Source organism: Opisthocomus hoazin, chromosome 3, assembly GCF_030867145.1.
Source record: "Opisthocomus hoazin isolate bOpiHoa1 chromosome 3, bOpiHoa1.hap1, whole genome shotgun sequence".
In the NCBI taxonomy this organism is placed as follows: Eukaryota; Metazoa; Chordata; class Aves; order Opisthocomiformes; family Opisthocomidae; genus Opisthocomus; species Opisthocomus hoazin.
Window position 1 is genome coordinate 23,350,604 of NC_134416.1, and position 18,314 is coordinate 23,368,917.

General features: G+C 37.6%; 1 protein-coding gene across 3 annotated transcripts in view; it reads right to left on the reverse strand.

The window, feature by feature from the left end:
* The window catches only part of ZFPM2 (zinc finger protein, FOG family member 2), a 322,170-nt gene that overhangs the window by 250,737 nt on the left and 53,119 nt on the right, over window positions 1-18,314 (reverse strand). For 2 of the 3 annotated variants that reach the window (XM_075415694.1, XM_075415693.1), the window contains exon 2: window positions 8,522-8,680. The exons of the other annotated variant lie outside the window; for it this stretch is intronic. In XM_075415694.1, coding sequence (XP_075271809.1) covers window positions 8,522-8,680 — 159 coding nt within the window. The remainder of the gene's footprint in view (window positions 1-8,521; window positions 8,681-18,314) is intronic. 3 annotated transcript variants of the gene reach the window in all.

An 18,314-nucleotide genomic window follows, 5' to 3' on the forward strand; every position in this document is an offset into this window, starting at 1 on the left:
TTAGTCTGGAGAAGAGGAGGCTGAGGGGGGACCTTATCGCTCTCTACAACTACCTGAAAGCAGGTTGTAGTAAGGCAGGTGATGGTCTCTTCTCCCAAGTAACTAGCAATAGGACGAGATGAAATGGCCCCAGGTTGTGTCAAGGGAAGTTTACATTACATATTAGGAAAAATTTCTTTACTGAAAGAGTGGTCAGGCATTGGAACAAGCTGCCCAGGGAGGTCATTGAGTCAACATCCCTGGAGGTGTTCAAAAGACGTGTAGATGTGGCACTTCAGGACATGGTTTAGTAGGCATGGTGGTGCTGGGTGGATGGTTGGACTCAACGATCTTTGAGGTCTTTTCCAACCTATGAGTCTATGATTCTATGATTTATTTTTTTTTTCTGATCATTTGCGAGTTAAATTATTGCCAATATCCCCACTGCTGACTTAAATTGTACACAGCCTGTGAGCAACTCTTTTTCCAACCTGGGTTGACAACAATTTTTTGGGCAATATCTCAGAACTCTTCAAAAAGTATTCAGAATTTTTGTGTCAAGAACACCAAATTAGATAAAAAAGGCAAAATGGACCTTCATTATAAATAAAATCAGTAACAGATACACAGTACACATGAACTAAGAACGTGGTGAAATTTGTCATTTGTGCATTTCATCTTTTAAAGAAGATTAACCTTATTAATTTGCAATTCACATTCTGTCAAATTTGAGCTCAAACATAAGTCAATCCAAGTTCAGGTTCTGTGACTTTCTAGAAAGGGGACATCACACTACTTGCAACCAAATAATCCCTTTCCTCATAGCTGGGACAGAATTCACAATTTCATTATTATTAAGAAAACCAAAATGTGCTGACTGAAAAGGCTGGAGTTGCTTTGATACACTGCTTAAAGTTGAGTAAGCTATTTAAGTGTTTCTCTCTATAAATCTGTACAGTTAAAATAATGTTTTCTATTTGGCTCTATGTCTTTACTTCTTGACACACAGCTTGCTAGTTTCTTCCTGAGATACAGTTTTCTGTTTGATGACCAATTATTTCATTTCTTGATTAACAGAAGGTTTTGCTTGTCTAACTTAGGTCAAATTTTTATCCCACAAAAGCTGATGTTAACACCAGCATGGATGTCAGTTGGACTGAAAACATCTCCCAAGAGGTTTACATACTGGTTAGCAGTAAACAGAAAAAAGTATAGGATAGACAATCTTGTTATTTGGGAATCCCTTCCGTGCTCCCAAGTGAATGGTGAAAAAATCACTCCAACCTCTTCAGGTATTTCCTTTCTCTTCTAGCAAGAAAACAGGTGGTGAGCTCCAGGAACAGGAAAAAAAGAGAAAGCATGATAGCCAAAGTACAAGGCAAATGCTCATGTTTGGAAGAAAAAGGTCTCCTGTCACCCTCTCGGGAGCCAATCTGATTCCAGCTTAGCTCCCTTCACAGGTTATTATCAGAGAACCCCCTTCCTTTGTCCATATTCAGCATGTGACAAAAAGTATGGAAGCTGCACAGGATTCCATTTTTTTTCAGCTGAATGGGGTACAGATAAACCTCACCCTGGGGAACACAAGAATCCAACACAGGTTAACAAACATGTGCACAAGTCAGTGAGAGGTAACTATTGTGTTTCTGGAAGGAACAGCACTGAGTTTTACACAGATTCTTGTTATCTTAGGAGATGAAAATACATCATCACACACACATGCCCTCTCCTGTCTCTGTTTACCAACAAGCATTAATGTGTCCTTCATTTACTTGGAAAGCCTACATAAAGAAATGTAATGAATTAAAATAAATTTAAAAAATTAAAGGAATATGAGGTCCAGGAGAACAGAAGTATTGCCAGGGAAAGATAATGTCAGGCACAGGGAGGGGGGGTGTCTGGTGCCAAGCAAAGCCGAGGGCTGTGCAATCACCTCTATCAGTGCTCTATCAGTGTCTACACTCCAGCCAAATCCAGAGAAAACAAGGAGTCAAAGATTCAGGTCAATAAGCTTATAGGCGATTTGCACAAACAGCTCCTCCAGCAAGGTAAAAAACAAAGTCATATTGGCTTTTCTTTTTTATTCCTTCTCTTTGAACTCCCTGGTCCAAACACACCCTGAAAATGTCAGTGTTATATGCAAGAATTTAAAGAGCTGAGCGTCTTAATCCCGTTAAGAAATAAGAACAAAGTTGCCTGTAAAGATCTCCTTATTGAGCTCAAAGTGATTATGGTATAGCTGCCTTATACTGATCCTACTTCTACTTGCTATAGCAAAAGAGGTAGAAATCTGTCATGAAATCCTTTAGTGAAAGGGAGAGAAACATTATTGATTAAAAGGTTTCGGGGGGGGGGGGGGGGAGGGGAGGAAGGAAAGAAAAAAAGGCATAAATCTACTTTTTGATCCAGAAACAGAAAATAGCAAGCATACTGTTAGTCATTACACGCCTAACATGAAAGAGGCAAAGAATATTTACACAGATGCACACAGGCATACACACACAAAGTCATACTCCAGAGGAAAAATGGACACACAGAAATCATTTTCAGGGTGTTAAGAGTTTGGCTGGTATTATAGATGGTAGCATGATAGCTCTGCACATGAAGTACGAAGAGAAAGATTAATGCACAGAAGAACTTAGCTTTGTATATGCTTTTTCTTATACCGAGAATCACACTGCAGCTGTTTCCCTGAATCTCAAGCCTCGCTGCACAATCAGGTCACATGGTTTAACATAAAAATTTCCAGTCCTAAGCTGGTCTGGGAGGCTAGTGACAAAATACTGTACATGAGCAGAAAACTTGGATCAGGTTCTGCGCTCACCCCCTCCTGTCCAAGCAGAATATGAGAATACAGCAGCAGGTACACAGTCAGTACGCAGAAGCCCATATATTCCCTGAGTTCTCTTCTTGCTGACTTAGAACCGTACAGGAGTTCCAGACAGCACTTGATTCCCCTCATCCCCCACAAATAAAAGATAAGCAATGTATCAGGAACTGCAACCAGGCATCAACACTGATTTGCTACAGGCATACATAGCAGTTCATGTTGTAGATCCTAAAAGCATTGCATCATGAAACAATCAGTTTTGATGCCACATTATTTATCTCCCATATCTTCCTAAGTCCTTAACTGAAGCACAGCTAACAGTGGGAAACAGAAGCCATTTGCTTTCCAGTCTACCACCAGTCGTGTTAAAGTCACTGAATCTCCTCAAACCCAGGGCTGGTGCCAACGCTGCCTTGTGATGGGAGTAACTATGGGAAGCTTACAACATGAGGAACAACGGCAATGGTTGCACTACAAGCAAAGAACACGAGCATTCAACAAACTTGTCCTGGTAAGCATGGCAGCAAGAAATGGGTATGTCTTCTTTCTTCAGTTATCAGAAATGTGCATTCCTCCATTTGCCTCTTTCTTCTGGAAAGAGTCCCGCATTTTTTTCTCTTGATTATCGTCCTTCCTCCGTTTTCTTCTCTTGCCTCTTTCCTTCTCTCAACACAGCTACTTAACCATCTACTAATCTCACGTGATCTCTCTCACTGCTCAAGATAACTTTTCCTTTTGAAAGTTAATCCCTCATTGAACACTTCTGCTAAGAAGGTCACAAGGAACTTTAATTTATTTAGCCAATTCCAACCCTTACGAAGTAGACAAGGCTCCTTGCTGCTTGCAGAGAGGAAGTGTCGCCTCCACAAGAGTATGGCAAACTTTCTGAATAACAGACAAGAATATTTGTTCCCTTTTCCTGGGGGTTTTGAGGCAGGATGACAGCAGTCAGAGACTGAAAAAACAAATGAACTCGAATTAGTACTTTGCTTTTCATTGCATCACCTCCGACTTCTGGGCTTTTGTATTGTTCTGTTGTTTGTGCTCCCTTCTTGTACCTGCCCTCCTGCCTTTATTAGCCCCATCATGCCTCTAGCTCACTTCTCTTGTCTTTTTTAGCATCACCTCATTTTCTTCTCCCTACCTACAAAAAACAAAAGTTAATCTGTATGTACTATCTTTTAGCTTCCATAGTAGGCTTTCAGCCATCTAGTCCATCACGCTTCTGCATGGGAGACAGGCTACTTTCTCCTTATTCACACTATCTTTGTTATTAGAAGAAATACTGGCATTATCTAACAAATCTTCTAGATCTGAATTTAATCTAAAATAATCTTAACCTGATACAGACTCTGATTCCAGATACCCACTATCTGGACACTAAAAAAAAAAATTCAGCAATGCAGGTTCCAGGCTAACACAGGCTTTGTGTGGACAAACCACCAAATGCTTGTGTGGAGCATCATCACAAACCATCTTTATCTGCAGCGCAGAAATTTGTAGTAACTGTCCTGGTTGTGTCTGGGACAGAGTCAATTGTCCTCCCAGTAGCTGCTGTGTTTTTGATTCAGTAGAAGAAGAATGCTGATAACATTGATGTTTTCAGTTACTGCTAAGAAATCAAGGACTTTTGCAGTCTCCCATATTCAGCTGATGAGCAGGTGCGCAGGAGCTGGGAGGGAGCACAGTCAGACAGCCCGCCCAAGCTGGCTAATGAAATATTCCATATCATACATATCATGCTCAGTTTATAAAAGGGGGTTGGACAGGGAGCAGGAATCTTTCTCTCTTGTGTCCATGACTTCGAATCCTCCCTTGTCCAGGAGGTTGAACTTTTCCGGCAGTTTGGTCTTCAGGAGTTCTGCAAAATTCACAAAAATCCACAAGTTCCGGGTTCTGTGATTGCTGCTCAGGAACTGACTGCAAATTGGTCATCGAGTGGTGAGACAATCGTATGGTATATAATTTATTTTGCATACTTATCATTATTAGTAGTAATAGTAGTATAAATATTTCCTTATTAAACTCTGTAATTAATTAAATTAAATTGCCTTATTAAATTCTTTTATTAATTAAATTATTAACTCTGTAAACTCTGTTGCCTTTAACTCATTATCACAACTCACGAGCTTCCCCTTTTGTCCATTTCTCCTCCCCACCCCGCTGGGGCGGAGAGTGGAAGGGGTGAGCGAGCGGCTGTCAAGTGGTCATTTGCCAGCTGCCAGGTTAAATCACGACAGTGAGCAAAACCAGCAACTCTCAAAGACCACAAACTGACAAAATGCAATGCATTACCTCCAAGGCTACCTCCTACCAAATTTGTTGTTTCTACTCCAAAGACTGAGACCTCTGCAGTTTTGCAGCGTAAGAGCACTATGACTGTGTTCTTATTATTGCTGTTTCCAAAATATTCTCTTTCCCCTAATCTCGCTGCCAAAATTGCAAACAAATTCTAACTGCCATCTGTTCTGAGGCTCTTCTAAAATATTCATTCTTGGATGGGAAACTTCATCCAGAAGGTTAAAAATTCAGAGTTGCAAGCTTAAACTGATCCCTGATAAATAGGAAGTTGCTAATTTCCATTTTTGCGTTTAATATTTACATGCTTAAACTCTGTTCACTTCTTCACATTTGAGTGTAAATGAAGACTACATAGGAACATCTATTCACATGTAGCAAAGTTAATTGTAGTTCTGTGGTGTTGCAAAAGTCTGGGGGGAGAGGGAATTTTCCAGATTCCTTGCTGTAAAAGCCATTAATGAGCAAAAGGAGAAGGGAAAAATAATAGCCAAAAGTCATGATTTTGAAAACGGAGAAGTTGTAAAATGACATGTAGCTCAATCAATGTGATTAATTTGCTTCACACTTTGCAGAGGCTTTTGCCTTCGCCTTCTAATTCTGGCAACTATTCTGCTGAATCAATCTCGCAAACCCAAATTAATAAGGTGGGAATGACAAGTATGGCTTTATAAAGGTTAGCTGTTTGCAATTTAGACAGTAAGAGACTGCTCTCTGCTTATAATATGATCAGGCATAGTTTGACAGGAAAATCTCTTCAGTCAAAAAGTCAAAGTTATCAAGTACTGAACGTGCACATCCTCTGCTTTCGCTCATCTGAATGAATTGTGAGCTCAGTAAATTTTTGCCTTCAGCGCATAGTTTGCATAGTTAAAAGCCTCTGGTTTTAGGCGGTGCTTGAATTTACATAGCTGGGCAAGTACAAGAAACATACCATGGGTGAAGCCTTACAAACATCTCCTCCCCAACAGCTGTGCCATTTGTTGCCCATGTCTCTTGTTTCCTCCAGGAAGCCCCCACTACTCCTTTGCCCTCTTGTTCTGGGTCAGCTAGGAAGAAACCCTGGGGGAGGGAAACAGGGAGCCAGGACAGATGAATACTTGCTTCCAATAAAATCCCCTCACTTTCAAAAACCTTTCACAGTCCATGCTAGCAAGAGGAGAATGCAGAGATAGCATAAAGGATTCCCAAGATAGCATAAAGGATTCCCATGCCAATTGTGATATTTTCTGTGAAAAGGAAACCTGTCGCATGAGAAAACACAGATCTACACTTATTTTTCCCTCCTTTGAAGATATTTGGTTTACAGGCTGCCAATTCTGTCAAAGAGCAAAATAAAAATCAGAAAGTCAGGCCCTCAAAACAGAAATTAGAATGCCTTTATTTGCTCTCTAACCTATTTGCTACACATCTCATCTTCAAGCTTTTATTCATGACGTTAAAGAATAAATATTTTTAGAAAAAGAAGCTTATTTTACATACCATCTTTTAATTTCAATACTGAAGCACTACAAAGAAAGAAAAAACGTTATGAATGGTTAATAGATTCATGACAAAAATCATGAGAGTTAGTCTCATTTTTAGTATTTAATATATAATACAGTCACAAACCCTTCCACTAAGAAAACAGCACAAAAGACATTTATATGCTTTCCAGATTAGTTTTGTCTTCTTGGGTCTTATTCTCAGAAAAACATACATGGCCTCATGCTAACAACACTTAAGATGTGACACTGAAGAAGCAGGACATTCAGCAGAAGTTGAGACATTAATAAAAAACATGATGATTCAGATTTAAATGTGGTCCCTTTTAATTCCTGATCTTGTTTAATGCAATGGCCTGGGTTCAACGTTTTCCCTGAAAGATGATTTCACTAAAGGGAAATGCCAAGATGATCACTTGAAATTCAGCATGACTTTGCAATATTGATTGCTTTAAACAAACAAAAAAAAGCATGTATTTTTCTGAATTGCAGCCAAAACAGTAGTATTTACATTGGTGGGCCCTGGAAATGCAGCAAAAAGTACAGAGACATAATTAAATCAAACTGATATGAACTGACAGTGGTGCATAGTCTTTCACTGCTGACAGAGGGAACTCAAAAGAAGCCAGTATAACAACTAAGAAAACAGTGGTTTAAACAATTATTTAGTAATGCCAGTAAAAGTATTTTTTTTTTTCCAGCTAAGGAAAATGGTGTCTGAGAGGCCTGTGAACAAGTGAACGCACAGTAACTGCATTTGTTTACAGTACAGCTATAATAGCACTTAACTGCCCCTGTTTGTAAAGCATTTCCATTCATAATCTGGTCTCTCTTACTTCACAGTAAGATTTACAGCAGCTAAACTCTAAACTATAGACTAGACTGTTTCAGATACTTACTAAGTATCAAGAACCTGCAGCACAAAAAATACACTAATTTTTCGAAAGCTTGCAAGCGACATCCAGGACGTAGAAAAAAATTACATTTTCATGCCTTCCACACTGATGACTGAAGGTCTGTAGGAAAGACTAATATTCTGCAGTCGTAACACTTGACTATTCAAACGGATTTATTCTACTTTGTCCAAGACACGTGAAAATAATACAAAACCAGAGCATATCAAGCTATCATGAGAAAATGTATGTCAATATCTGGGAAAAAGCAGAAAGACAAAGAAATCATCGACATCCAAATGCCTGAGGGGGTTGTGGACTAACAGAAGAACATCACCACAACAATTCCAGCTATTTGATAGGCATCCTTACCTGCAGAAGACAAACAATAAAGCAATCAAGTGGAAAACTGGCAGGAAGAAGGTTAATTCAACGTTCTACATCACAGTGCAGTGTGCTTTTTCTGTCAGCTGAATGGGAAACAGCACTGAACATTGGGTAAGAATGAATTGGTGTGAATTCTGCTAAAATACCCATCCCCTCAATAATTTGCAAGTAATAAATGCATCAAAAAGGCTCCCACAACTTTAAAAGTTATCCTTTCACAAATCACTAGCTTTCTACCATGCATAATAAGTTATATAACAAGCTCTATTTTAATCCTAGAATCTACAGACACAATCTGTTTTTCTAGCAATGTTTCCTAGGCAAAGAAGCAACGCACAGACATGCTGCACTGCTAGCGTCGAATCTGATAATAATTGACTTCTGAGGCCTGTTCTTTACAGTTAAATACGTAGAAAATAACATTCTTGGAGGAAAACATTAAAGACAAGATCATTCACCTCCCTGAAAAGTACATCTTCCAACACATTTAAATATTTATCCCTTACCAGACTTCACTCCACAACTTATTTTCTTATTTTTAAGGCGTTATATTAGTAGGACTCTTTGTACATTCTAAACCAAAAAATCTCTCTGACCAGTTGGACACAGTTTGGCCAGTATTGCCACTAGAGGTGGGCTACAATGATTACCTTTGTTACAAAAGTATTCCACTTCTTCACAGCTCAGATTTTCAGGCTCAAACTCCGCAGAAAAGCTTTCCTCCAATGGAAAGTCTTCTTTTGAGACAGTATCATTTTCCTCAGACAGGCGCTCTTCCTCTTCATCCTCAATAGCATCCTCAAGGGGCCCTTTAAAAAGAATCAGGAACACTGTGGCAAAACCATCTAACAGGACAACGCAAAATAAAACCTTAGTGAACTTGTAACTCCAGATCGGTAGCTAGTTTGTCCTCTCAGGGCTGTGCTCAGCATTTGTTGCAACTGGACAAACAACACTTTATGGAAATTGAAATGGAAAGTGACTGTCTTCCTGACAACTTCAAATCAGAATATGCAAAGTGTTACTAATAATATGTATTAATAATACTCACACATGGGTTTTTTCATTATTTATCGGGCTCTAGTATTAAGTGCAGACAGTTTTAACAACAGAAATCAAAGCTATACTTGTAAAACCACATAAACAGTGAAGAGCCTTCTCTTGTTTGTTAGTCACTGGGTTTTGATGCTGAATTACAGTACTTAATAGGTTCCCTTTACAGGCTTCATTTCTTGAGTTAACAGTACTGATGACAGTGAATTACTACAATGCTACTGACTGTATAAACTTCAGCTTATTCTGCTATTTTGCTGCACCCACCACCTGATGGTGTTTAAAAAGAATTTTATATTACCCATGATCATTCATTTGCTAGAGTCTTTAATAGATTCTCAGACAATGGACGGGACTTGGACAGACTACCACTTCATTTCACACAGTCCAAACAACCATCGTGGTAAACTAGCAGCCGAGGGCTACAAAAACATAAGCCAGGTACAGAAGCAGGGCACAGGTCTGAATTTGAAATGGCAGCCTGAGGTCTTTGATTCTTCTTCGAGTTACCTAGACACACTATGGCTACAGATCCTCTTGAAGAAGTGTCTGACAGATCTATAATACATAACACCCAGGTTACCAACTGGCATGTACTCAGAGATTAAAATTTCTTCTTTCTTATATACACACACTTCACAGTCATTGCATAATAGTAACTATTTGCTAAATACTTCCCCGACACAGAGGTAGAATTTTACCCTAATTTAAACGGAGATTTGAAATAACTGAACATATTTTAATTATCTAAGATTTTATTAAATGTCAATATGTTTCAAAATGCATCTTAAGACTGGGTTTCAAAAGAGAGATTTCATTATATATGGTTGAGGCTTGAAAAAAATTACGTATTTCACTCTCCCATGAAATCACAGCCTCATTTGTAATGGACTGAGTACTTCTTCCTCGAAATGAAAGCTAGCTAGCTAATGAAAAAAAATGTAATTTGTATTTATACGATAGTTTTCCAGTATTAAGTACACTATTCCTATATAAACTATCATGCTGAGATACAATACACAAATGATTCTGTTGCCTACAATGAAAAGGAATGGATGAATTTTTTAAAATAATCAAATATTGACTACATTAATTTTATGTGATTTATTATGAACCAGTGACTACCTACATTTATTAAAACAGCAAAATTCACTTTAGGCTAGGTTGTGAAATTCTTGCTTCAGAGGAATATGATGATTATTTTTTTATTGAAATTGATTGAGATTCCCAGCTGGGATTCCATAAATTAATATAGCATACTATTTCTCATGGAAATATGACTATTTGTGCCAGCTGAGAATCTGACCAAATGAACCCACTTTTGTGGACACATACTCACCAACACTAGCTGTCATTCAACAATATATGTCCTAAAATAAGTGGCTATTATTATGGCTGAAGAAATAAAGGTTCCCACTACCAGAGTATCCATTACCATTAATTGCACTTTCTAGCCATGTTGGGAAAAAATCCAGCAACTGCATATGCACAGGGAATGAAGAACAGATATTGCACTGTACTGAACAGAGAACAAAGCACTAGCACACACTGAAGCAGTGCACTGCATCTAAACGTGGGCAGTTTGGGCACCTTACGTGTGTCCAGTTTCACAGCAGAAATGAAAGCACAAGGGGTTCTGAACAAACTGCCAAAAATACCGTTTGGATTTCATGATATTATTAATATCCAACATTCTCTACAGAGCCATTTGTTAGTGTGTACTCCTGGCAACATCTGGATATACAAACTATGAAGGAAAACCACAATGAAACAAAAAATACGCTGTTTTAGGGAAATGTAAATTTCTGCCTTATATTAAGGTGGATAAATACAATGTTTTACATCATATCAAAAGCAGCCATATGCCTTTAATGAATTCTCCAAATATTTTAAATTGGGGAGAAAAAAAGTCAATTTCAGCCAACATTTCAGTGAAAGTCCATTTCCTGCTGAATGACTGGCTCTTTGTCACTTGACTTTTTCATTAAGTGTCTTGTAAAATAGAGCAAAAGCAACATACCTGCAAGTAATCCAACTGGCATGTGTACACGACATTTAGGTCTGTTTCTAAATGTTAAACCAGTTTGTTTGATCAGGTCACCAGTACGTAATCAGTAGGCTAATAATCACCGTACGTTAATGAAGAAAAGAACAGAAGTGCAGTCGGTATGCTTTCATTTGCAGCAGTGATGGAAACACACACCTTGTAATTTCCATTGACACTGTTTCCAGGAAGTTAAAAGGAAGACAATGTGTGCACCACATCCACAGCACAGGTTCAAGCCCTTTCATTTTGTGGGTTGGGACTTTATTTTTTAAACAAATTTCAGCTTAAAAAAACTCATGACCAATGCTTTCATAGATACATCCTATGTATGAATAGGTATGTAACGTCTCCTAAATTACATGTCCAAGCATTTGAAAACATAAGTGTAAATGTCAAACCCAAACGAGATCAGAGGCATGCATGCATCTGCACCAGGTTTTGCTTTGCATATGCCAACCCACATATAAAAACCAGTGTTGTTTATCCAGTCGCATATGGGCACGCATCAGAGCTTTACGTAACCTTTCACCTCAGGGGCTGACATCAGACGTTGCACTCCAAAAAACAGCATGACTTTTGTTGAAATTGAGGGATGAGTGCATAAATATTTTTCTAGTTCTCAGGCTGGTGCCGCCTTGTCTAATTCATGCATCTACAACCTGATCCTCGGGACAAATTCTGTCTTATTCATGTTGAGTCATCTTTTATTTTTTAAGTGTTCAAATACATTCAGCTCATGCCTAGAGCCATAAACTGATAACTTTAATTTAACTGATAATTTTAACTACAGAGTAAGGCATTGTTCAACATGAGTAAGAGTAGCCCACAAGAATAGCAGCCAAATTAAGTATTTCTTGGTTGCTAGTTTCATATGAACTGAAATATCGATGCCTTATTTCTGCAATTATTTTTAATTATCACTCAAACATGGAGTGGGTTAAAGAAAACAGTAAAATCAAAAGCCACTTAATATTAAGCATAAGCAGATTAAACTCTCTATTCTTGACTACTCCATCTAATTATTTGGACGTAAACAGACAATCAATAAATTTTCAGAATCTCATAATAAAGACTGTATGGAATTACATATTCTTGATTAATGCAAACACATAAAGTTTGCAGGTTTATGTTTGCCTAATTTGGCCACATACTTCCAACAACTTCTTCCTGGTATCAGTAAATCACGTCAGCTAGAGAACTAAGAACTCATCTGGTTCAAAAATGTACAGGTTGGTTTTCAATGTTTACTAGCTCCTTTCTCAAGTGAACAACCTACACAGCATCTACCTAATTTCTTCCCTGATTTAAAATACTTGAAAATACAGAGTCATATAGACAAAAATAAACATGCCTTTAAAAAAAAAGAGTTTCTTTCAACTGTTTTCTCTGATAGTGCTTTTTTTTCCCTAGTTGTTATTATGTTGACATATTGCCTTCAGCAGTCCCAATACAGTTTAATCAGTTACCTTAGTACTATACTTCACTATCTGCATTTAAGTTTTGATTCAATTTAATAGCATTACATTCATTGCTTACACTGATCACGTTATTAAGCACCTATGGCATAACATGTACTATGTCTGCTTTTATTTCAACTGGAACAGGGTCAAGGTCCCATCCCTGTTGCCCTGAAAAATGCTTTTCAATAACTGCTGATCAAGTGTGGCATTACAACCAACAACTGCCATAATGACATAGCAATGCAAATCCAAGTAATTCCTACTGCTGAAATTCATCTGAGTGTCACAGTGATCTGACAGTAAACAGCTCTGAGATATGATTAGACTCTTAAATAAAACAGCAGAATTTAAAACCGAAATGGTTTAAGAATTTATTTGAATAGTTAATTCCAGAGAGATTGCCTACATGTTTGTCTTCTCAGTTCAGCAATTCTTTTCCTATTAGTACTTTGTAAAAGATGTGATGTAATCGAAGGAGAGGTTCAGAAATGCTTCAGATCAGCTACATGATAAACAGTTAATTTCCAAATGCACTAGGCAAAAACTCAATTTCTAATATTCAATGGGGGTATGGAAGGCAAATGAAGTCTCCATTACTTCATTCTAGGTTTTGCATGAAGCCCTGAATAAAACTATCATTTCCTTTACAAAACAAGTAAATACTTGTCTTGTACACAACAGAGGAGATTTTTTTCATTATTCACTTGGTAGTTACTCTATTTCACGAATATTTATTGATATGACCATAAATCTCAAATATTTTTCCAAATAACACAGATAAACAAGAGGAAGTAGAAAACAGCACAATTGGTGACAGCAATGAAGGAGTCAATGTGGCAGAAATCCGTATAGCTTAGTGGACACAGCAGTCCACTTTGAGAAATAACCACACATAATTTGATACAAATAACAATATCTACTGAGGAGAGGCTGACGAGTGAGCTGCATGTGCCTTCATGGAGAAAATTATTTCTGATTGAGGCCACTTGGCAGCACAGTGTGGGGAAATCTGAACTGTGCTCCCTAATTTGTACCAGATTTACAGACACTCAAGCACACATTTTTTAGCACTATTAATGTATTAAATGCTAAAAAAAATGAATAAATCTTTCCCAAATGGTCATCTACTTCAATATAAATACAAACGTATAGATACAAACACACAAAGACAGCTAGCTAAGTGGCAATCTACACAACGAGTAACAGATGCTACCTCAACACTTGAAAGGATAGGCCACACTTAGCAAAACAAAACCAACACTGTAAGAATTTTAATAATATGGGAAAGTATGAGAATGAACCATCAAAAAAGCGTTTACGCTCACGTAACAAAAGACGTGTTTGCTACAATAAATACTCCTCTGAACATAAATTTGAGCATCGGACCCCTCGAGTGTGTTAGTCCTGACACAGCAATGCATGACTCCAGTTTTATGGTACTATAACCATAATGAAATAATCGAAATTAAATAACATTAAACCAGGTAAGTTCTGCAATAATTTCTCATAGTCAAATTCATCAGACTTCTCCCTAAATGAAACCACTTAAACGCACGCTCAAGTTAAGCACATGCTTATATGCTTTCAAGTCCAATGCCTTGCGCTTAAAATGTGTGTATCCTACAGTGCGAAAGTATCCTTGAAATAATTATCTCATGAAAATGCTAAGTGGTTAGCTTCCTTACCACCTACCAATATTCTCCTACATTCCCAAAGCAGCAACATAAATCAGTGCTCTTAGCAAATGAAGAATGCTTCAGAAAGCCTACAATACTTGACAGTGAGTGGCTGGGGAGAGGTTAATGAGTATAATTAGTAGTAGTAGCATTAAATAATAACAACTCTGATAAATCAGACAGGCCTGAAATTCACTGGATCAACATCATGCATTTTGCATGTTTGGTGTGATCCATCCAGTATTTCCTAGGAAAACATGCTGCCACACATAGATTACCCTTAGATTACGGTAAAACTGAGGTATGTGATGCTCTCCGATTACAAACAGAGAGAAAAGCTTCAGAAAAATCAGCCCATTTGTCTCCTGTTTCAACAATTTTTTTTCTCCAATTCCAACAATTTTGTTCCAAACACAAACAATTACATAAGAAATCCAGCAGGCAAACACTTTATATTGATTCACTTCTGGAAGACACACAGGGAACTTTTTTCCTAAAAATTCAGTCAGGAACATTAAAAATATAAAAGAGGGTTCAACTTTTTTCCTTCTAAACATGGCAGGGGAGGTGAAGACATCACATGGTAGTTCAAAGTTCGAATCCTTCAGTGAAGATTTCTGTGCAAGACTCCTTAGGTATTTCTTCCGCCTTCCAGTTAGCTCAAAGGCGTGGTTGTTTCCTACCACTGTGCTGTTACAGCAGCTGGAGACAAGTCTAACCGCGATCTGAACAACCCCAACAGAAACAACCTGGCTTCTCCTTCTCTTGGGGAAGAGTTTACAAGACACTACCAAAAATATACTCCCAAATTCCTTGCTGGGAAGCTGTCTTTCTCTTGGGTTTTGTAGAATTTTTTTAAGTGTCCAGGCTCAAATATTTCAGACCCTGTATGTTCAACCAGGGAGAAGACACAGACTGATAAAATACAAGAGATGAATATATGCTGTAGCAGTCAAAATAAATTTTCAGTTTCTGTCGAGCACGAGGACTGCAAGATACTGTTCAATCACTGAGACTTTCAATATTCTCTTCAGAAAGGAGAGCCTCCAACTGGAAACGTCTGGACGAATTACAGAAATGGAAGTACACAACAAGTCTGCAGCTAACGTCATAGATGACAATAAAGGAAAATGGTAATAAAAAGTTTTCCTACTGAACTAGTTGCTCCCCCCACTCCAACAACCTGACCACATGACTGTCCACACTATTCCTCTCTCTGGGCTTTTAGCTAGTAGTGATCCCAGTTTTCAATTTTCTGCCTCTCCTTTCCTCCGTGTGAGAACTGAAAATATTTTAATCACATAAATAGAATAGAATAGACAGAAAAGGCCAAGCAGGGTGCCTAAATATTCTTCTGTTTGACAGGAGATGGCAATACCTAATCTCGACAAACTGACCACTGCAGGAATAGCTTAAATATAAGCACACTATTCGCAGCAGGCGACTGAAGTGCAAATTGGGATATCAGTTTAGAAAAAAACTTAACTATAGTTAGGAAGGTCAATATTTGGCAAACAAACCATTCCCACTTTTAACAAAATCCTTCCCTCTTCAGTCTATTGAGTTTTTATTTAGCTATAATTCCTATTAATTCTTATAGCTATACTCAAGAGACGCAGTGTTACCTGTGCACACTGAGCCTCTCCAGTCTGTTACGTAAATTGGCTGAATTTCAAGTTTTGTCCAGATTGGAAGATTGAACCAATTTGTGAGCGACTCCTCATGCCTTCATTGTGGCACCCAAGCAGAATGAACCATTTCTCACTTTCAGACTGGGAGAAACTTTATGAGCATGATTTAACGACTAACTTAATAGAAAAAGGAATGCAATATAGCTGCTCTTTGGACACTGTAAATCCACACTAACCTGATTTAATTGAGCTTAACAGCAAGAATAAAGTATAAAAGTGTATTTCCGTAGCCAAAAAGAACAAAAAAAAAAAAAAAAAAAGAGTTATTTTTAAACATGTAAGTTCTTCCTGCAGCCACTCACTTTTAACGTAAGTTGCATCTGGGGATCTGGTAGGAAGGAAACATTTTTATTAATTTTCCCCTTATCTGTAAGAAGAATGCTGATTTTTTTTTTTTCATTTATGTTCCTTGCCTGCAGGTAGCAGACCAAGAAAATCATATAGCAGAAATTTTTCCTTTTGATTAATTTCTTTCCATGTGTTATGTTATTTCTTATATATAATTGATTTCAGGTTTTGCTCGTAGCTGTACATCTTTTTTATATCTGTACCTACTGCCTTCCTTCAATCAATAAAGTTGAAGGAAATTACCTGAATTTTGTTAAGTTTATTAAAAAAGAGCTCTGAGAATATTTAAATTGAGTTTTGAAATGCTAATACAAGAAAGATATTAGAGAATTTTAATAGTAGGTTCAATTTGACCCACAGACTATTGTAGAAAGGGTCAAATTTTATTCAAATTATTTCTTTACAACAAAAAATATGAACCCTTTGATTTTATAAAAGTAGATTAATATTCTTCACTGCTAGGTCTTTCAGCACTTCAGTGCATGAAAGCATTAACTGTGCTTGTACATAAACTTTTCAAAGACCTTTAAATCTTCCAGTAATTTGGAACTTTACTTTCATTTATCCTCTTGTCTTCTTTTCTCTTACCATTATCCAAGAGGCCACAACAAAACTGACAGTGCCTATAGTCAGTTTGCTCTTAGAGCCAAGGCCAGAATATTTCCAATTCATAAAAATGAAATGATGAAAAAGTGACCATTCAAAACATGCTTAGGGAGACATTAATTTCAAAAAATAGTAAGTAAGTTTACCATTAATGCCAAAGTTTCATTTGCACGGAAAAAAAGAAAAAAGACGTGCAGGGAACAGCAGCTGCAAAGACCCTTGCAGCTAAATGTCAGACCTCAGTTTTCAAGTAGCGGCTGATGCCAAAATACAGATTTAGTCCTCCAACACCCTTATCCATAAAAGAGTCACAGCAGTTCTCTTGCTGTTGCAGCTTTGTTTCACAAGGTGCGCCTTGCTGGGCTCATACAAGGCAAAAAGGATGTATTTATCCTGCAGGTGAACCTGAGGGTTTATCAATTTCACCTCAACATGAGCACAGAGAGAACACCAAAAAAAAAGCGAGTGGTGTGTGGTACTGTTCTTACACAATGTGTATAGGCAGAACTAATCACAAAAGATCATACTCATTTACCAAATGAAGAGTATGATGTTTTGCCAAAGAACTGGAATTGTTTTGAAATAAAAGTGTTATGAAAGTCACTTACAGAATCTTCCTCTCCTCAAATCTTCCCACCTGCTGACAGTCAAAGCACTGCCATGCTATAAAACCCTCAAGGCAGGGGATCTTTCTACGTGTATCTCTAAATGCCACAAGGAACAACTCTTTTAAGATACAATGCACACAGTGACATTACAAGAGATTTAATAGTTGCAACTTCACTCTGGAATTTCCACTCCCAGGAATCAAGGTCAGTGGAATTATTAATAGTGAATTCCTTGGTATGATGATGCCAATGGGACTGCAACAGTGAATGGTCTGAATTCAGAGGCTTCTTAACTGATCCCATGCTACTGTATGAAAATAAAACCTACAAAGTGTGGTTCAATACTCTAAAGAATGAAACAGAAGGTTATCTGGATCTTCTAGAATTAGCAACATTGTTTTGTCTGACGAAAAGTGATAGTAGAAGTTTCATCTTGAGGAGGGCTTTTTTAAAAAGTATTAATTATGATGTATTTATATCATTTGGAAAAATAACAGAAATAACAGTATCTGTTCTTACTCTAGAATAAAGTGGGTAATTGAAATACAGAAAGTGATTTAAACTAGAAAAGGGGGAAGAGGTTTTTGCATTGGGACTTTAATTTAGAACAAGCATTTATATTTTTTTGTATTTTTATATTACAGAGCAAGAAAACAGAAATATTCACAAAAAAACCCCAAACTCCTTTCCCACACAAAAGATTTCAAAAAGAAGTTGATTCCAGTTGAAACCAGGTTTTGGAACCTATTAGCAGGTGCTAGGGATGACAAAAGTAATTTCATAAACTGCACCACTAACTGTTCTAGCTGTGTTCCTCCTTCTACTGTCCCATGTTGATCATCCATCCATTTACCAATTTAACCAGCCACACCTGCAGCCTCTGAGACTGGCAATGGACTCTTCTCTGAAAGCACCCATTGTTAGAAGGTGGCAGCTCCGTCAGTCAAGATTGTA